General features: G+C 39.5%; 1 protein-coding gene across 9 annotated transcripts in view; it reads left to right on the top strand.

The window, feature by feature from the left end:
- ehbp1 (EH domain binding protein 1) overlaps nucleotides 1-16,414 on the top strand; it is a 127,594-nt gene that overhangs the window by 38,910 nt on the left and 72,270 nt on the right. For 7 of the 9 annotated variants that reach the window (XM_057343275.1, XM_057343274.1, XM_057343277.1 and 4 more), the window contains 4 exons: nucleotides 787-879; nucleotides 1,618-1,743; nucleotides 2,830-3,082; nucleotides 5,659-5,905. In XM_057343275.1, coding sequence (XP_057199258.1) covers nucleotides 787-879; nucleotides 1,618-1,743; nucleotides 2,830-3,082; nucleotides 5,659-5,905 — 719 coding nt within the window. The remainder of the gene's footprint in view (nucleotides 1-786; nucleotides 880-1,617; nucleotides 1,744-2,829; nucleotides 3,083-5,658; nucleotides 5,906-16,414) is intronic. The other 2 variants (XM_057343278.1, XM_057343276.1) reach the window with 1 other exon arrangement.

Raw genomic sequence — 16,414 nt, 5'->3', positions numbered from 1 at the left:
CTTTAAGAAACATCACCAGTTTGATGTTAATATTACTAGTCATTGGAATAAGATCCATATACAGTATATGCTATGTATCTCTATTAAAAAATTTCATTTTTCAATTGTGGTAAACTACTGTAGATTAGAAATGTGTGTGCATTTGATTTGAACCTTTTTGTTTTATCTACAGTTTCTTTATATCGAGGCTTGGTTTTGGTGTTATGTTCCTGCACACATGAAGGATTATGGTTGTGCGTGCTTGCATTTGTTTGTTTTTGATCAAAGTGGATTTAGTAGCCCCATATTTGTGGGCATTTATCTCCATTTCATACATTTATTCTACTTACCTCCCAGTATTTGAATTGTGTATATTTGCATTTCTGTGTCTATGTACTTGAAATATGTGTGATTTTGTTAGTGTGTTTCATGTGATGTGTGGGACGCTAATATCCCCCCCATGATCCCGAAGTCTTAACACATTAAGTCCATGTGCCTTTATCCTTGTTTAAGTCTATGTATAGGACTCCTATGGAAATGCTTGAGTTGTTTATTCATCGTATGGATTTAGGAATCTCTTTGTTGCTGTAGCGATGCCGCCCCATCTGTTTTTCACAGTTTGTTAGAGCGGAGACGCAGCTCAGTTCTGTCCCTGTTCACAGAAACACACACGCATACTCTCTTTGTCTTTCTCTCTCTCTGTCTGTCTTTCTGTAAGTTTTATACAATTGATTGTCTTACATATTGCATTGCTGTGTTTCTGCAGGTTAGTGTGTGCGTATTGATTGTGTGTTGTGCTGTTCGCAGAGATTGTGAGGCAGCTGAATGCTCTCAGCTCTCTAGATGGAGATCCAGATGACTGCCTAAAGCAAGCACTTAAACCTGCCTCCTCTTCTGAAGGTCTTTCAGCTTTCACCCTCTTCCATTTCTTCACCTCTCTCTCTTCCCTGTCTCTTTTTACTTTTTCTTTTATCTCTGTGGTCTTGTTGTGGTCGTGCTGTGCGTTTTAAGCATCCGATGAGTTCGTTGATATTATGTTGTACTTTTTTACACTTTTAATTTTGATATCATGCCTTCCTTGCACGTTCTGCAGTTTGGAGTGAACCCAACTGAACAAAGACAAGCTTGGTTTCCATGACCACGAGGCAGTGCATTGTGGGATGTCCCGTGACGTGTCCTAGTGGGCCACAGTGGGCCATGTTATTAAACGCTCAGATGGCCTAATATGGGTCAGGGTGGAATGGTGGTGAAATGAACAGATGCCACACCTTTCTTATCATATCTCAGAGCACTTCATTCTGTCACCCCTTACACACACACACAATATTCTGGCATAAGAGCCTTTGAGAGTCCCCAACCTACTCGCAGTGTATTTTTGGGCCCACTGACTCATCTAGGACTTACAGTTCAGAATGAATCGGCTTTGCTGGAACATACAGCTCTTTGGACCCAACGGATCTTGGTGCGGTTCACTTCAAAATGCAGATGTCAACAATTTCTTTATCGGTTTATTGGTTCTTTGTGTCACCACATTCTGTTTTTGATGTTCCATTTGTTTTGGATCCATTGGTTTTCCTCATTGATTTGTTTTGGACTGTGAATGATGTTCTCTTTGCTTTTTCTTTGTCGACTGCTTAGAGCTGATCAGCAAGTTGAACTTCCTGGATCAGGAGGACCAAGACCAGTGCAACATGAGCTTCAACCCCTTCGATGAACCTAATGACCCGGTTGACCTTAACCCTTTTGGTGACCTGGATGAGGACGGTAAGGATTGACCTTTGACCTTTTTTGTGACCTTACTTCTGTAACAACATGACAGGCTCATCAACAATTTGAGAAGTGTGTTGAAGTGTGTTTTTTATACATGTCAGATCTATATGATGTAAATATATTGTGCATATAATAATTTTTAGTCATATGTTTATAGTTTAATGAGCAGGTAGCTTGTTTGTCTGTCTGTCTATGGTCAATGATTTTGTAGATGTGACCAGTAGTGAAGATACAGGTAATTCGGTTTCACACAAAAGAAACATCTGCCTCTTAGTTTTGAGGTTTTTGCACGTGCTAGAGTAGAGAAAATGTGTGTGGTCTGTTTCGGAAGCGCTACAGGGTTCCTGACTGTTTGGCACTGTCATGTTGATTCATGCTTGGTGAGAGTGTGTGCATTGTAAGATGTGCTGTTGTATTTAAGGTTTTCTTACAGATGCAATCACACACATACACACTATTTACCCCCTTGACTTCCTGTATAGATGAGATCTGTGTTGGTTCTGACTCCGGCTCTTTTTTTGGTTTGGAGTGCCATTGTGTACCATGTATTTGACCCACTCTAAATTTGACTTCTGTTATCATCCTTCTTCAGCAGTACAAAAGATAATATTTGCGATAAATGAATTTGATATTGTAAATCTGCAATACCTGTTTAGTAAGGTTTTATTTGGCAATACATGGACACTAAATGGAGCCCTTCAATAAGATACCAAAAATGTAAAAGTCAATATTTAAAGTAAATAGGGTAAATAACAAAAATCTGTTATTGCCTAAAACGATCACAGTCCTCACAAGACACGTAATTGTTTTAAATGTATTGTTTAGAGTAGGAAATTTGTTTCAGAAGATCTGCTACACAGGATCAGTGATGCTGTGAAGAGGATGGATTTAAGCATTTTAAAGCACTGACACAAAATTATTATTTTTTTATTTTGTTATTAAGTGTTGACAAACTAGTCTATGCTCTTAATATATTATATATGAATATATTGCTTAACCCATTCACTTTAAATACACAAACTGTACCTTGAGTTTAGACAATGCACTTGAGAAGATAATCTGTTGTGTTTGTGTTTCTAGAACCATCTCCTGAGCCTCAGTCCACTGTCAAAGATCACGACCCTGTATATAATCAAAACACCTCGCATCCATCAAACCCTTTTGATGAGCCCGACCCAGATCCGGATCCTCAGTACGGGAACCCGTTTGATGAACCTGAGCCCCAGCCCAAAATTTCTCCACCTAGAAGCAGCAAGAGGAAGAACATTCGGCCGGTGGACATGAGCAAGTACCTGTACGCCGACATCGCTAGAACCGAGGAGGAGCTGGACGAGTAAGTTAAGGAATTCTGGGATACGCTTGGGGGGGAGGAGCTGTAGTCTGATAGAAAAGATGCATTATTTAATATTAAGAATATTCAGTTGTGATTTGTTCAGCACTTCATTTAAAGACATTTTTTATTTTTTTCAAAGGTCCAGTGTGTAGTTTTTTGGAGGATCTATTGGCAGAAATGCAATATAATATACATAACTACGTCTTCAGAGGTGTATAGAGACCTTACATAATGAAGCGTTATGTTTTTATTACCTTAGAATGAGCTATTTCTATCAACATAGTACTTACACCGCGGGTCCCCTTGCATGGAATTCGCCATTTTGTTTCTACAGTAGCCCTAAACAGACAAACTCGGAGCGTGTTGCGTAAATATGTTATCTCCTTCGGCAAAGCAGCGAAAACGTGACAACATCTTAGTTCTGTGCAGGGAGGGAAGTTAGCCGCTGGTTGCAATTCACAACATCACCGCTAGATTCCGTTGAAATCTCTACATTGCTCCTTTAAGTTGTCAAAACATTTTGATTTGGCAGCACTCGAGATCTGTCCTCTGTTTGCTCTTATACGGTTCATCAACAGTTTGTGACCATGTGTGTGTGTTTGAGTGAAGCAGAAAAGCACTTGGAGAAGAAGAAAGTGGTGAGCGAGTTCTTTCAGCAAAAACAAGGCTTCTGTTGTTCTCCACATTCTTCGGCCTTGTCTGTCCATCTCGGCACGTTGCTTGTTCCACATTCACAGCGCTACAGCAGAGACATGCATTTCCAAATTTAACGTTGGTGAAAAGCTGACTTTATCAAGTTAAATTGTCATTTTTTAAATGTTATTGTATTCTCTCTTATCTTAGCTTTATATGCACAGACAATATTTTCTAGGTTCATCTACTCTAAAACTGCAAACACTGTCATAATCAAGATGTCTATTTTTGATGTTTCTGACCAGTTTGACATAACAGCACATTCAATGGCATATTATTGAGATATTTTAGGAAAACATTGAATTCTAGTTTCATTGTCTCTTGTCACACTTCTCGCCTCCTTATGTTTTGACTGAACCTTTCACATCACTTTCTTTTTAATTTGATTGTCTTCACAAGCAACGTGCCAGACCTATAAACCACTGCTATCAGCTCTTCCATGTCTCACTCTTTCTCTTGCCCTTGCACTGTCTTTGTCTGTAAGCTTGGGAGTTTGGGAAACGCTGTGTCTTTAACCTTGTCTTTCAGCTGAATAGCTGCTCAGTCTTTTCTCAGTTCTGTCTCTGTATTGTGTGTGTGTTCACATACGAGGTTGTGCGTATGTGTGTGCATGTGCGATGAGTGACGGGTCTTTACACAGCAGTGTGTATTGATGGCAGCGGACGTCTGTGTCCACCTGTCAGTGAGCTCTCAGATGAGACCACAGGTCAAAGTTCATGAGGTGTGACCCTTAGAGCACCTGGCTCTTCTCGTAGTCAGCGGAGCGTTTTATTGGCTAGTAATGTTCGCCGATGTCTCTTTACCTGCAGATAACCACACACACACACACACATTATAGAATATTTAATGTTCTTGTGTATGTTAAATATTAGCTAATCGATTATGTTAAAGAACTTATTTATAAATGTTTCTTTTCTATGTTACTTAAGGCTTTTTTATATTGTTGAATGTTTGAAAATAAAATGTTCTTTATTTTAAGGTTATATTGGTATTAGGGTTTAAAATTATAATACCCCATGAGTTTGCCATATCGCTTTTGTTGCTGATGTGGTGTTAAAGACCAAATCAAAAAATTGTTTCATCGTGTTTATGTTATGTGTAAGCCCTTTTCCAAATAGTAGCTATACCATCTTTTGGATATAAAAATTATTTGAGAAAAAAATTGAAAAAAGGTTCAAAAGAAATCAGACTATGTGTGAAAATCTTTCTTGTTTTATTGCGTAATACATGGATAACAAAACCAGTCTTATGGGTCAATTTTTAGAAATGGAGATGTATACATCATCTGAAAGCTGAATTAATAAGCTTTCCATTGATGTATAGTTTGTTAGGATCAGACAATTTGAAAATCTGGAATCTGAGTGTGCAAAAAATCTGAATATTGAGAAAATCGCCTTTAAAGTTGTCCATCGGAGGTGCTGTAGTAGGCTGTTTCTAAGAAGAAACAGGTTTGTTTTAATGCTCTCCATTGGCTTACCGCTGTAATGACGTTGTGGAGAGGAGTTGAACCTGAAAGCTGAAATTCTAAGCTTTACATAGACACCAAACTTGAGTGGGTAATTCCCAAAGAGCGGGCAGCAGTGAGAGACGTTTGTAGGTGTGTTTCCAGCCATTTTGTTAGTGATTTTGCTGCATCCACTCACAAAACGCTTTGATATATTTCCGGTAGGAAATTTACAAAATTTCTTAAAGGTCTTTATTTGATATCCTAATGATTTTGCCATAAAAGAAAACTCGATCATTTTGAGCCATACCATGATTTGTTGGCTATTGCTACAGATATTCTTGTGCTACTTAAGACTGGTTTTGTGGTCCGGGGTCACATATTGTATTATTTTGTCATATTTTTTATTTATTTTAATGGTCTTCTTTTTCACTCTTAGGTCAAACCCATTCTATGAGCCCAAATCCTCCAGTGCAGCCACATCCGACCATGAAAGCAGCACTTTAGAGAAGAGCACCAAACGCCGGGCACCTCACCCTCCGTATGCTGGCCCCAACCCTGCCGTGCTCCCCAGAGGCCTTGCACCAAAGACATCAGCCTTCGAGGGAACGGCCTCAACGCCTGTCCCGGCCCCGTCAGCTGTCGCAGCTGTGATGGGGAGAGAGTTGGCCTCCTCATCGCCTAAAGTAAGAAGTTCCCCTCATTGCTATGTGGCAGAAAGAAATCAAAGCTCAGTCCATGGGTCATCTTAGTATAAAAAAATGTTGTCTGTCATAAATTTCATTTGAACCCTTACAAGACGAGCACTGACTGGATATTCCATTAAATGTACCAATACAAGAAGTTTCTCATTCCATCTCTTTTCTCCTGTTCTCTTTTTCCTCTGTCCTCCTCATGCACGCTTGACTCAGGGCATTTGAATACAGGCATGTATTAGCTGCTCTGTAGGATGGTTATGTATGCATTATGATTCTCTTCACTCAATGCTTTAGTGAGTCTAATTAACTGGCTCTGCGGTCCCTCTCTGGCTGAGGGTGCGGGACGCAGGGTGTAGAGGGGCAGGAGAAGCCCACCGAGTGTGAATGAGCGCGATGGGTCGGGCCGCCGCAGAGGGGCTTATACATGGCCAGATGAAATCCCAACAGGCCGAGTGTTTTTATTTACGCCTGTGAGTGTGTGTTATAATGTAGTCCATATTTAATTATTGCGAGGGGTTTATCACACCACAGCACTTGCGTGTGTGCCTGAGAAGTCCTGCACAACTTAAACATTTAATTACCCAAATTCAGTGGCCTGTGAGGACACACACACACATAGACATCACGAAAAAAGAACCAGCTGATAAGTAATCCCTGTTTCCTGAGAAACAGAAAGTGGCCTTCAGCTCATGGGTTCATGGTTTGTACTCCGGTTTGCCCATCAGCGAGTATGAGACCACCAGACCCTGAGAGCAGGTGTGTTCGCAGTCTGTGTATCGGTGCTCTGGTCCACAGGGAGGCTTCTCAGCGTTGGGTTTTGATTGGAGATGTCACATTTCTAGCAGAACTCCATTTATTTAGATCATGTGGTACCTCGATCTCTATCCTACACACACTGTGTATGGATTATGATTCCATTCTCTTCCTGTATGCGCAGGTTGTTGTGGAGTGTGAGATGACCTTAGCATGAATAAAGTCAAATGGGATTAACCGAAGACACACACGCTACAGCTCTGCATTCAGAGTAAAGATACGAGGAAGCCTACAGGGCTTGTTTATGATTTCTTTGTGTGTGGCTGGAGGAACTCCTTCGTGAGCTCGCAGACCTGAGGTGAGGCAGAAGGTGCAGGGTGGAAAACAAATAAACAGGACGTGGCGATAATCTCCCAATGCACAAAAGAAATGGAAATGTTGAAATTTCCCTAGTTTATGGATTAGAGCGGCCCTCAAGACATTCACAGAGGCAATCTAGGGGGCCTATATTGTAATGTCATTGTGGTCTTGTAAACACAATCTTGGTATAGTTTCTAATCGTTTTTTAAAGGGCACTGCCTTTGGTTCATTGTCGTTTTGGTAACACTGTGTGAACTTTGAGCTTTGCCAGTGAGAAGTATGCTGTGGCCTTGAGGTATAACAAATAATAGTTCACTGGAAAATGAAAATTTGCTCAATTTACTCATCCTCATGCCATCTCGAGACTTGGATATACTGTATATGATTTTCTTTCTTCAGTTGAACGGGAACAAATAATTAAGTATTAAACTGCTGTCGTGTTATGGGGATCAACATCGTGAAACTCTAAACGTAGCACATACAGTGAGGGAAATCATTATTTAATCCCTGGTGATTTTGTAAGTTTGTCTGCTTACAAAGAAATGAAGGGTCTATCATTTTTATGGTAGGTTTATTTTAACTGATAGAGACAGAATATCAACCAAAAAAATCAGGGAAAAATGTTTATAAAGGTTATAAATTGATTTGCAGTTCAGTCAGTGAAATAAGTATTTGATCCCCTACCAACTAGCAAGAATTCTGGCTCCACTGATTGGTTATGTGCCTATATGGACCACAGATGAGTCCTGTCACTTTAAGAAAGTACTCCTAAGTCAGCTTGTTATGTATATAAAAGATGCCTGCCAACAGAATCTGTATCTTCCATTTCAACCTCTCCACCACCTTGGTCCAGACCAAATAGGTTTTAAAGGATGTCAGGGACAAGATTGTAGACCTGCACAAACCTTGAATAGGCTACAGACAGAATCTTGGTGAGAAGGAGACAACTGTTGGTGTGATTATTTGGAAATAGAAGAAATACTAAATAACTATCAATTGCCCTTGTTCTGGAGCTCCCTGCAAGATTTCCCCAATGTGGGGTAAAGATGATCATGAGAAAGGTTAAGAAGAAGCTTGTTAATGATTTCAAGACAGTTGGGACCACAGTTAGCAAGCAAACCATTGGTAACACTCTATGCCGCAATAGATTGAAATCCTGAAGCACCCGCAAGGTCCTCCTGCACAAGAAGGCCCGCCTGGCTCGTCTGAAGTTTGAAAATGAACATCAAAATGGTTCAGAAAAGGCTTTGGAAAAAGTGACTTGAGACCAAAATTGACTCCTGTTTTTGGAGGGAGAGAAATGCTGACTATGACCCCAAGAACACCATCCCTACAGAGAAGCACAGTGTTGGAAACATTCTGCTTTAGGGCTTTTTCTCTGCTACAGGGATACAGGATGACTTCACCGCATTGAGGGGCTGAGGGACGGGCCAGTGTACCGTAAAATCTTGGACGAGAACCTCCTCCCCTTAACTAGGTCACTGAAGATGGGTCATGGATGTGCCTTTAACATGACAAAGACGCAAAACATATTGCCAAGACAACCAAAGAGTGGCTTAAGGAGAAGCACATTAAATGTCCTAGCCAGTCTCTAGACCCTAGTCCTATAGAACCTCTGTGAAGGAGGCTAAAACTCCAATTTTCTGAGCGACAGCCAAGAAACCTTAAAGATTGACAGAGGAGTGGACTAAAATGTATCCTGACACATGTGCAAACCTGGTGACCAACTATCAGAAATGTTTTATCCTCTGTGCTGTCCAACAAGGGTTTCTCCACCGAGTACAAAGTTATGTTTTGCTCGGGGATCAAATACTTATTTCACTGACTGATATGCAATTTGCATAACATTTTCCCCCTGATTTTGTTGGTATTCTGTCTCTATCAGTTCAAATAAACCTACCATACAAATTATAGACCCTTCATTTCTTTGTAAGCAGACAAACTTACAAAATCAGCAGGGGATCAAATAATGATTTCCCTCACTGTACATGCATCATTCAAGTAAACTAAATGACTCTTGTAGGTTAATAAAGGTCTTCTTAAGTGAAACAAATGTTTGTGAGATATTATATATAATATAATAGTTTTGATCTTATTGCTAGGGATGTAACAATTCACTTAGTTCACGGTGCAATTCGATTCACGGTATGGTTTTTTCCACAATTTTTTTTAGACAAATTTGAAATGAACAACTGCCCTTTAATTATTTCTCAAATGCTGCACATTTCTTTGTAAAATAAAAATATATTTTATGTCAAATATAAGATACTTAATTGCAATTTGAATCAAATTCCATATAAAATAAATGATACAAAATTCTCTTTAATATAAACAAACTAAGACTTTGTCTGTGCTTTTCATAACTTGGATTTTTCCCCCTTTTTATGAGATAACAGCATATCCGTGTTTACCAAGTTTGCAGTAACCACAGTGGCCCCTGCTGTTCAAAACATGTATTGCGATTCATTTAACATCTCAACCGACTTGAATCTTCACATATTATAGTCAATTTTCAACCGGCTCACGGTGAATCATTACATCCCTACTTATTGCCTTCGACACATTACATACTCTGAAGAAAGGAAGTCATAAACATCTGGGATGGCATGAGGGTAAATTATGAAGGAATTTTAACTTTCTGGTGAACATTTCCTTTAAAAATGCCAAAGAAACAATCTGTTAGTCTGGCATACCATGAAAATGTTTCAAAATCACAAATGTCTTTAGCAGTCTAGGTTTTGGATCATTTGTATATTCAGGTAAAATTTATTTGAACACATATTTATCATAACATGCAGGTTTTATTTCTTTTTCAAAGAACTCGTAATTGCGTCTGTGTGCTAAAGGCCACAGTAAGTTTTGTCATTTTTTTATTTGACATTCAGGGATGGAAACATCTAGCAAACTTGTCTCTTAGAACTTTGATATTAGCATTTGGAGATTCTGTTTTTAAAACGGGTGAAGAATTAATCTGTACGAATCAAGGAAGGGTGGAATAGGCTGTCTTGGGTTGCGAAAAGAGGGATGTTCTGAATCACTAGTACGTCTTTTTCTCCTCCTCCCTCGTTCTTCCGGCGAAGCGATTTAACACCTCCCTGCTCGCCGCTCTTTCCTCACTGTCTTTTAACAGCAGTCTTCCACACAGGGACGCACTGATCTGAGGATTTTCATCAGTTCACGCTTCATAAATTATGGTCTGTATTTTAATATAAAGAAACGGCAAACGCAGTCACCGCAAAGCTCTTTAGATTTACATAAAGCCCTCCGGAGTGAAGCAACAGCATCCTTACGACTGGCTCTCTCCAGAATCCAGAATAAAACTCCAAAGTTTTAAGAAAGTCATTAGGAACTTTGTGCGGTCATTTTCAATTTTACTTGGTTTTACTTTAGTTTTCTCTTACAAAGAAATAGTGGGAAATATGGAAATAGGCAAAATATGTCCAAATAGGCCCCCCACTTGCGTTTTTTTAGTTGGTAGAGCTATTAACAGGATCAGATTAAATTATGGTGCTCATGAACTGAGAGTCCACCGTGGGAGAAAAGGGCGCTTATTTCATTACACGCCTTTGTTTTCCTCCATCCCTCTCTCTTATTCAGACTGCAACATTGATAAAAAGAAATTAAAGCAAATGAACATTATTTAATCGAGTTCGCAGATGGCCGTGACATTTCTTAATTAGTTTGTATGAACACTGCTGGGTTTTGACTCCACGTGGGCCTTTCAGTGTTTTTTCTTATGTCTTTCTTACGTCTTTCATACGGCCTTTCAGTGTTTTTTCTTACGTCTTGCTTCTGTCACAGTTAATAATGAATAATTATGCTTCTGTACAGCAAATAACGTGATGTTTTGTTTCTTTGTTTAGTGTTTGGTTCTTTATAACTATAAAATACAGTATGTGATCTTTTACTTGCATGTTTCTCCTTAATCTGTGCTGAACTTTTCCATTTTTATTTGGATTGTGACCAAATGGAAATAATTGGTTGACCTCATGTCTCTGTTTCCCAAAAATGTCAATGTGAAAAATAGGGCTGTCACGATATCCAATTTTCCCCTCACAGTTATCGTGGCCAAAAGAATTTGCTGTAACAATATGTGACCCTGGACAACAAAACCAGTTTTTTGGGTCAATTTTTCGAAATTGAGATTTTTACATAATCTGAAAGCTGAATAAATAAACTTTCTATAGATGTGTGAGTTGTTAGAATAGGACAATATCTGGCTGAGATACAACCGTTTAAAACTCAGGAATCTGAGAGCGCAAAAAAATCAAAATATTGAGAAAATTGCCTTTGAAGTTGTTAATCAGGGGCACTGTGGCAGACCATCCACTCACAAAAATAAAGTTTTTATATATTTAAGGTAGGAAATTTACTAAATATCTTCATGGAATATGATCTTTACTTAATATCCTAATGATTTTTGGCTTAAAAGAAAAATCGATAATTTTGACCCACACAATGTATTTTTGTCTTTTACTAAAAATGTTCCCGTGCTACTTAAGACATCACACTATATTATCACAATATCTATTGAAAAGTTTTCGAAAAATGAACAAATAATGCCATCAGTCAAGTTAATTATGTTTATTTTGTGTTTTCTCCTTTTTTCGGCCATCAGGTCACTTAAAGTTTGAGTGTAAAGATTAGAAAGAGAGTTTGTAACTATACTGAGTCTCTTAAAGCAAAACATTTTTCAAAGAGGAGCTGAAGTATTTACGATATTATCATATGTTATTGACAATGTCAGTCTGTGTGATACCCCTTAAACTATCTTAATGTGTAAATATCAATATAGATTTATGACATGCTGTATCATATCACAATACTTACCTTTTTTTTCTTCTTTAACCCTACTGTAAACAGCACAAATGTAATTCTCAGCTGTTTAGAAGAGGTAGTTTTACCTTCTAAAGAAAAGAAAAACAAAGATTCTCTATTTCTGCTCTCTGTTTCACCTTGGTCTAGTTACCCCCCTTTTTGAACCCTGGGCCAAGGCCGGGGGTGCTCGGTTAAGCTCAGCTTGAGGCCCGGTTACGTGTGCTGCGCAGGGGCCGCCCGTCCCTCAGAGATGAGGCCACGAAGCCCCACTGACAGAGGGGCAGTAAGACCCCAATACTGCCCTCATAATCTGTGAAACTCTACCAGAATAATCCCCCACAGCCAGCCCTCCACTGGTGAGTGATGCAGGACGAGGCCTGAGAATCTGAGACGCTTTAAGACCTTAAGGCCCAGGACCGGGAGCGAGCGAAAGGGAGGGAGAGCCTTTGAGCTTTTATCTGTGAAATCTCCCCATTTTATGAAATATATAAATAAAGTGAGGGCTATTTGAGCAGAGAGAGTTCTATCGTCCTCCACAAAGCATCTACGAAGAATGTTTGTGCTTTAGGAATGTCAAAAGCATGCTGGTTTCACCTTAAGAAAACTTTTGCGTTGGCAAAGCTCGTCCTACCTGATCAGATTCTGGCTGAGCGTACTGTAAAACTTGTTCCCTTTCCAGGAGGTTTTGGACGGACCTCATTTACCTTTTAAACTGCCCCTATGTCCCTATCGTTGGAACGGTACCAGTTCACAGCTCACTGCTTAAAGAGTCCTCGAGCACCCCGGCCAGGTGTGTGAGGGTGTTTTGAGCCTGTTACAGTAATACCGCTATCATTATCCAGCTCTCCTGTGAGCGTGTGGGAGCTCAGTTCATGAGTTAAGCACTTGAAGAGCTCTCCAATACCCACGTTGACTTGCTACACACAGGCTACAAAGCTCTCGGTAATCTTCCTGTTGTAATTTCTTAGTTTTATCTGCCAGGGATTACACTTCTGGCTTCAGAGAAAGAGAGAGGGAGTGAGGGAGAGAGAGAGAAAACGAGGAAATCTTTGGCGTGATCTCTAAAAAGAATACCTGTTTGAGTGGGGAAGTTGGACGGGCGCAGATTGGCTAAATCGCCTTATTCTGCAAGTTTGATGTGAATGAGGCAGGTGCGTGTGTGTGCGTTTTGATGATTTTTGATCATTTTGTATGCGATCGTTTGTGTATTGAAGGATCAGTGATGTGTGTGTGTGTGAGCTGATGAGGCCTGTGTGTGAGAGAGGGAGAGGTTTCAAAGCTGAGGGCAGTTTGAATGACATAGTGGAGATGGAGAAAGTAACTTTAGATTAATCTTCTCCTGGTCTCTCCTCTACTGAAGGTGTGTGGCCTTAAACCCATTTCAACTAGGGGAACCTTTTACCCACAGTCCTCTGCATACCACCCAGCACTGATCAATACCAACCCCTGAGTCCTCCACTACCCCTTTCAACCTTTAATACCTCTGACACACACACACGTGCCTATGCCTAATTCCACATGAGCTGGGCCATTTTGTACCTTTTGCTTGTTTTATTTTTTCCCTGAAGTGTGCTTGCACTTGAATATTAGTTAAAGGGACAGTTCACCCCGAAATAACCATTTACTCACCCTCGAGTTGTTCCAAATCTATATACACTTTTTTTGGAAGAACGCTTCCATAGTAGGAACATTTGATATACAGGTGCTGGTCATATAATTAGAATATCATCAAAAAGTTGATTTATTTCACTAATTCCATTCAAAAAGTGAAACTTATATATTATATTCATTCATTACACACGGACTGATATATTTCAAATGTTTATTTCTTTTAATTTGATGATTATAACTGACAACTAATGAAAATCCCAAATTTCATTACACACAGACTGATATATTTCAAATGTTTATTTCTTTTAATTTGATGATTATAACTGACAACTAATGAAAATCCCAAATTCAGTATCTCAGAAAATTAGAATATTACTTAAGACCAATACAAAGAAAGAAAGGATTTTTAGAAATCTTTGCCAACCGAAAAGTATGAACATGAAAAGTATGAGCATGTACAGCACTCAATACTTAGTTGGGGCTCCTTTTGCCTGAATTACTGCAGCAATGCGGCGTGGCATGGAGTCGATCAGTCTGTGGCACTGCTCAGGTGTTATGAGAGGCCAGGTTGCTCTGATAGTGGCCTTCAGCTCTTCTGCATTGTTGGGTCTGGCATATCGCATCTTCCTCTTCACAATACCCCATAGATTTTCTATGGGGTTAAGGTCAGGCGAGTTTGCTGGCCAATTAAGAACAGGGATACCATGGACCTTAAACCAGGTACTGGTAGCTTTGGCACTGTGTGCAGGTGCCAAGTCCTGTTGGAAAATGAAATCTGCATCTCCATAAAGTTGGTCAGCAGCAGGAAGCATCAGAAGAGTCTCGCCTGGGCTAAAGACAAAAAGGACTGGACTGCTGCTGAGTGGTCCAAAGTTATGTTCTCTGATGAAAGTAAATTTTGCATTTCCTTTGGAAATCAGGGTCCCAGAGTCTGGAGGAAGAGAGGAGAGGCACAGAATCCACGTTGCTTGAGGTCCAGTGTAAAGTTTCCACAGTCAGTGATGGTTTGGGGTGCCATGTCATCTGCTGGTGTTGGTCCACTGTGTTTTCTGAGGTCCAAGGTCAACGCAGCCATATACCAGGAAGTTTTAGAGCACTTCATGCTTCCTGCTGCTGACCAACTTTATGGAGATGCAGATTTCATTTTCCAACAGGGCTTGGCACCTGCACACAGTGCCAAAGCTACCAGTACCTGGTTTAAGGACCATGGTATCCCTGTTCTTAATTGGCCTACTTGTACGAACATAAAAAAAACTTCATATGAAGTGTCAGTATAATTGTTTCGGATTCCGAGTGCTCAAGTTTGCTTCTAAGCATTTTACCTAGTGTCTGAAGTTGGTTATACTCTCCGTGATTGCTATAGAACGAAGGCAAGCAGTAAATATTATTAGTGGCAGGGCTGTACGTTAACTTTTACATAGCACTGGTGTTACAGAGGTTTTGTAGCACAGGCCAAACAGTCGTAGCTAGTGTTGCAGTCGAGACACCTAAAACGAGACCAAGACAAGACCAAGACCAGAGGGTGTCGAGACCAAAACATGAACAAGATGTTGAATGGCCGAGACCAAGACAAGGCCAAGGCAGGCCAAGTCAAGACAAAGACTAGTACTCTCTAAAATTCTAAAAGATCCACATTAAAAAGTCATAATTACAGAATCATGCGTTCTTATCTATTATTCAGTAGCAAAATATCACGTTTTCAGATCACGTCAGACTTTATAATATAAAGAAACAAGATCTAATACAAGTACCTTTTTTGCAATCACATCTTGGATATTGTGGACCTTTGTATTCATTTTGTTGACAGATTTCTTGTAGGACATTCCCCCATTCATCTGGCACAACAGTCAAGGCTTAACTTAAACCAGGACTATGCCTTAGTGAAATTAGGATATTTAAGTCACTTTTATTAAAATGCCTTGGATAAAAATACTGCTGGTGTGCATCTTGAGACAAAACAATGGCAACGACATATTTTAAGATATGTCAGGGATATTTATTTCCAGTTAAGACAGCTCAAACTTTTATTTCAGTCTGGGACTATAGTCTTAAGCCTTGTGTGTGAAACCGGGCATTAAAGTTTTACATCCAATCACATTAATAATGTTAACACTTAAATCAGACAATGCACCATCATTTTATTGTAATTCCCACAGTTGTGGTCTTGAAAAAAAAACAGAGACCACTAAATCTGAGACCAAGACAAGACTGAGACCAAAGACCGTTGAGACCGAGACAAGACCATCACAAAATGGCTGAGACCGGACTCGAGAGACCAAGACCGGTCTAGAGTACTACAACACTAGTTGTAGCACAAGTATAAAACGTCTGTTGTCATCATTAAAAAATGTGCAAGTGCAGTTCATCACATGAATAGGCAGGTAACTGACAAATGACATTAATGTTACATACAGATGGATAAATTAAGGCCATATAATCTTTTTGTTTACCTAAATGTGATTTAATATTTCTAAGTAACGTTACTGTGTTTTTAATTTTTTACTATACAATAGTGGTATATTTGTCCACATTAATTACTGTAGTATATTACAGTATTTACTATAGTAAACTGCAGTAAAATTCCTAGATACTAGTGTTTTTTAACTTTACTATAGTATACTATGCATTTACTCTAGTTTATCAATTTACTACAAGGGTACTACGTCTGAGTGCTTTTTCGTCTGAGTGTTCAGTTTAACGGGACTTTTATTTTGACGACTTATCGGAAAGACGGCGCCCGAGTTAATGTTTTTGACGATAGCTTCACTCAAACAGTACAATGCTGGTAAAATAAACTCTTAGCAACTCTGGAGATGAAGTTCATGTGTTCATATCCTCATATAGTGCAGACGCAGACAAATCCTAGACCAACACTTGTGTAGTATGTTAAATTGTGCACTTCATTCCCTCAGACACACAGCCAGATGACATAATTAAATAACAGGATTCAGTGTC

The sequence above is a fragment of the Triplophysa rosa genome, linkage group LG10 (assembly GCF_024868665.1).
Source record: "Triplophysa rosa linkage group LG10, Trosa_1v2, whole genome shotgun sequence".
In the NCBI taxonomy this organism is placed as follows: domain Eukaryota; kingdom Metazoa; phylum Chordata; class Actinopteri; order Cypriniformes; family Nemacheilidae; genus Triplophysa; species Triplophysa rosa.
This window is presented reverse-complemented; position numbering and strand designations above follow the sequence as displayed.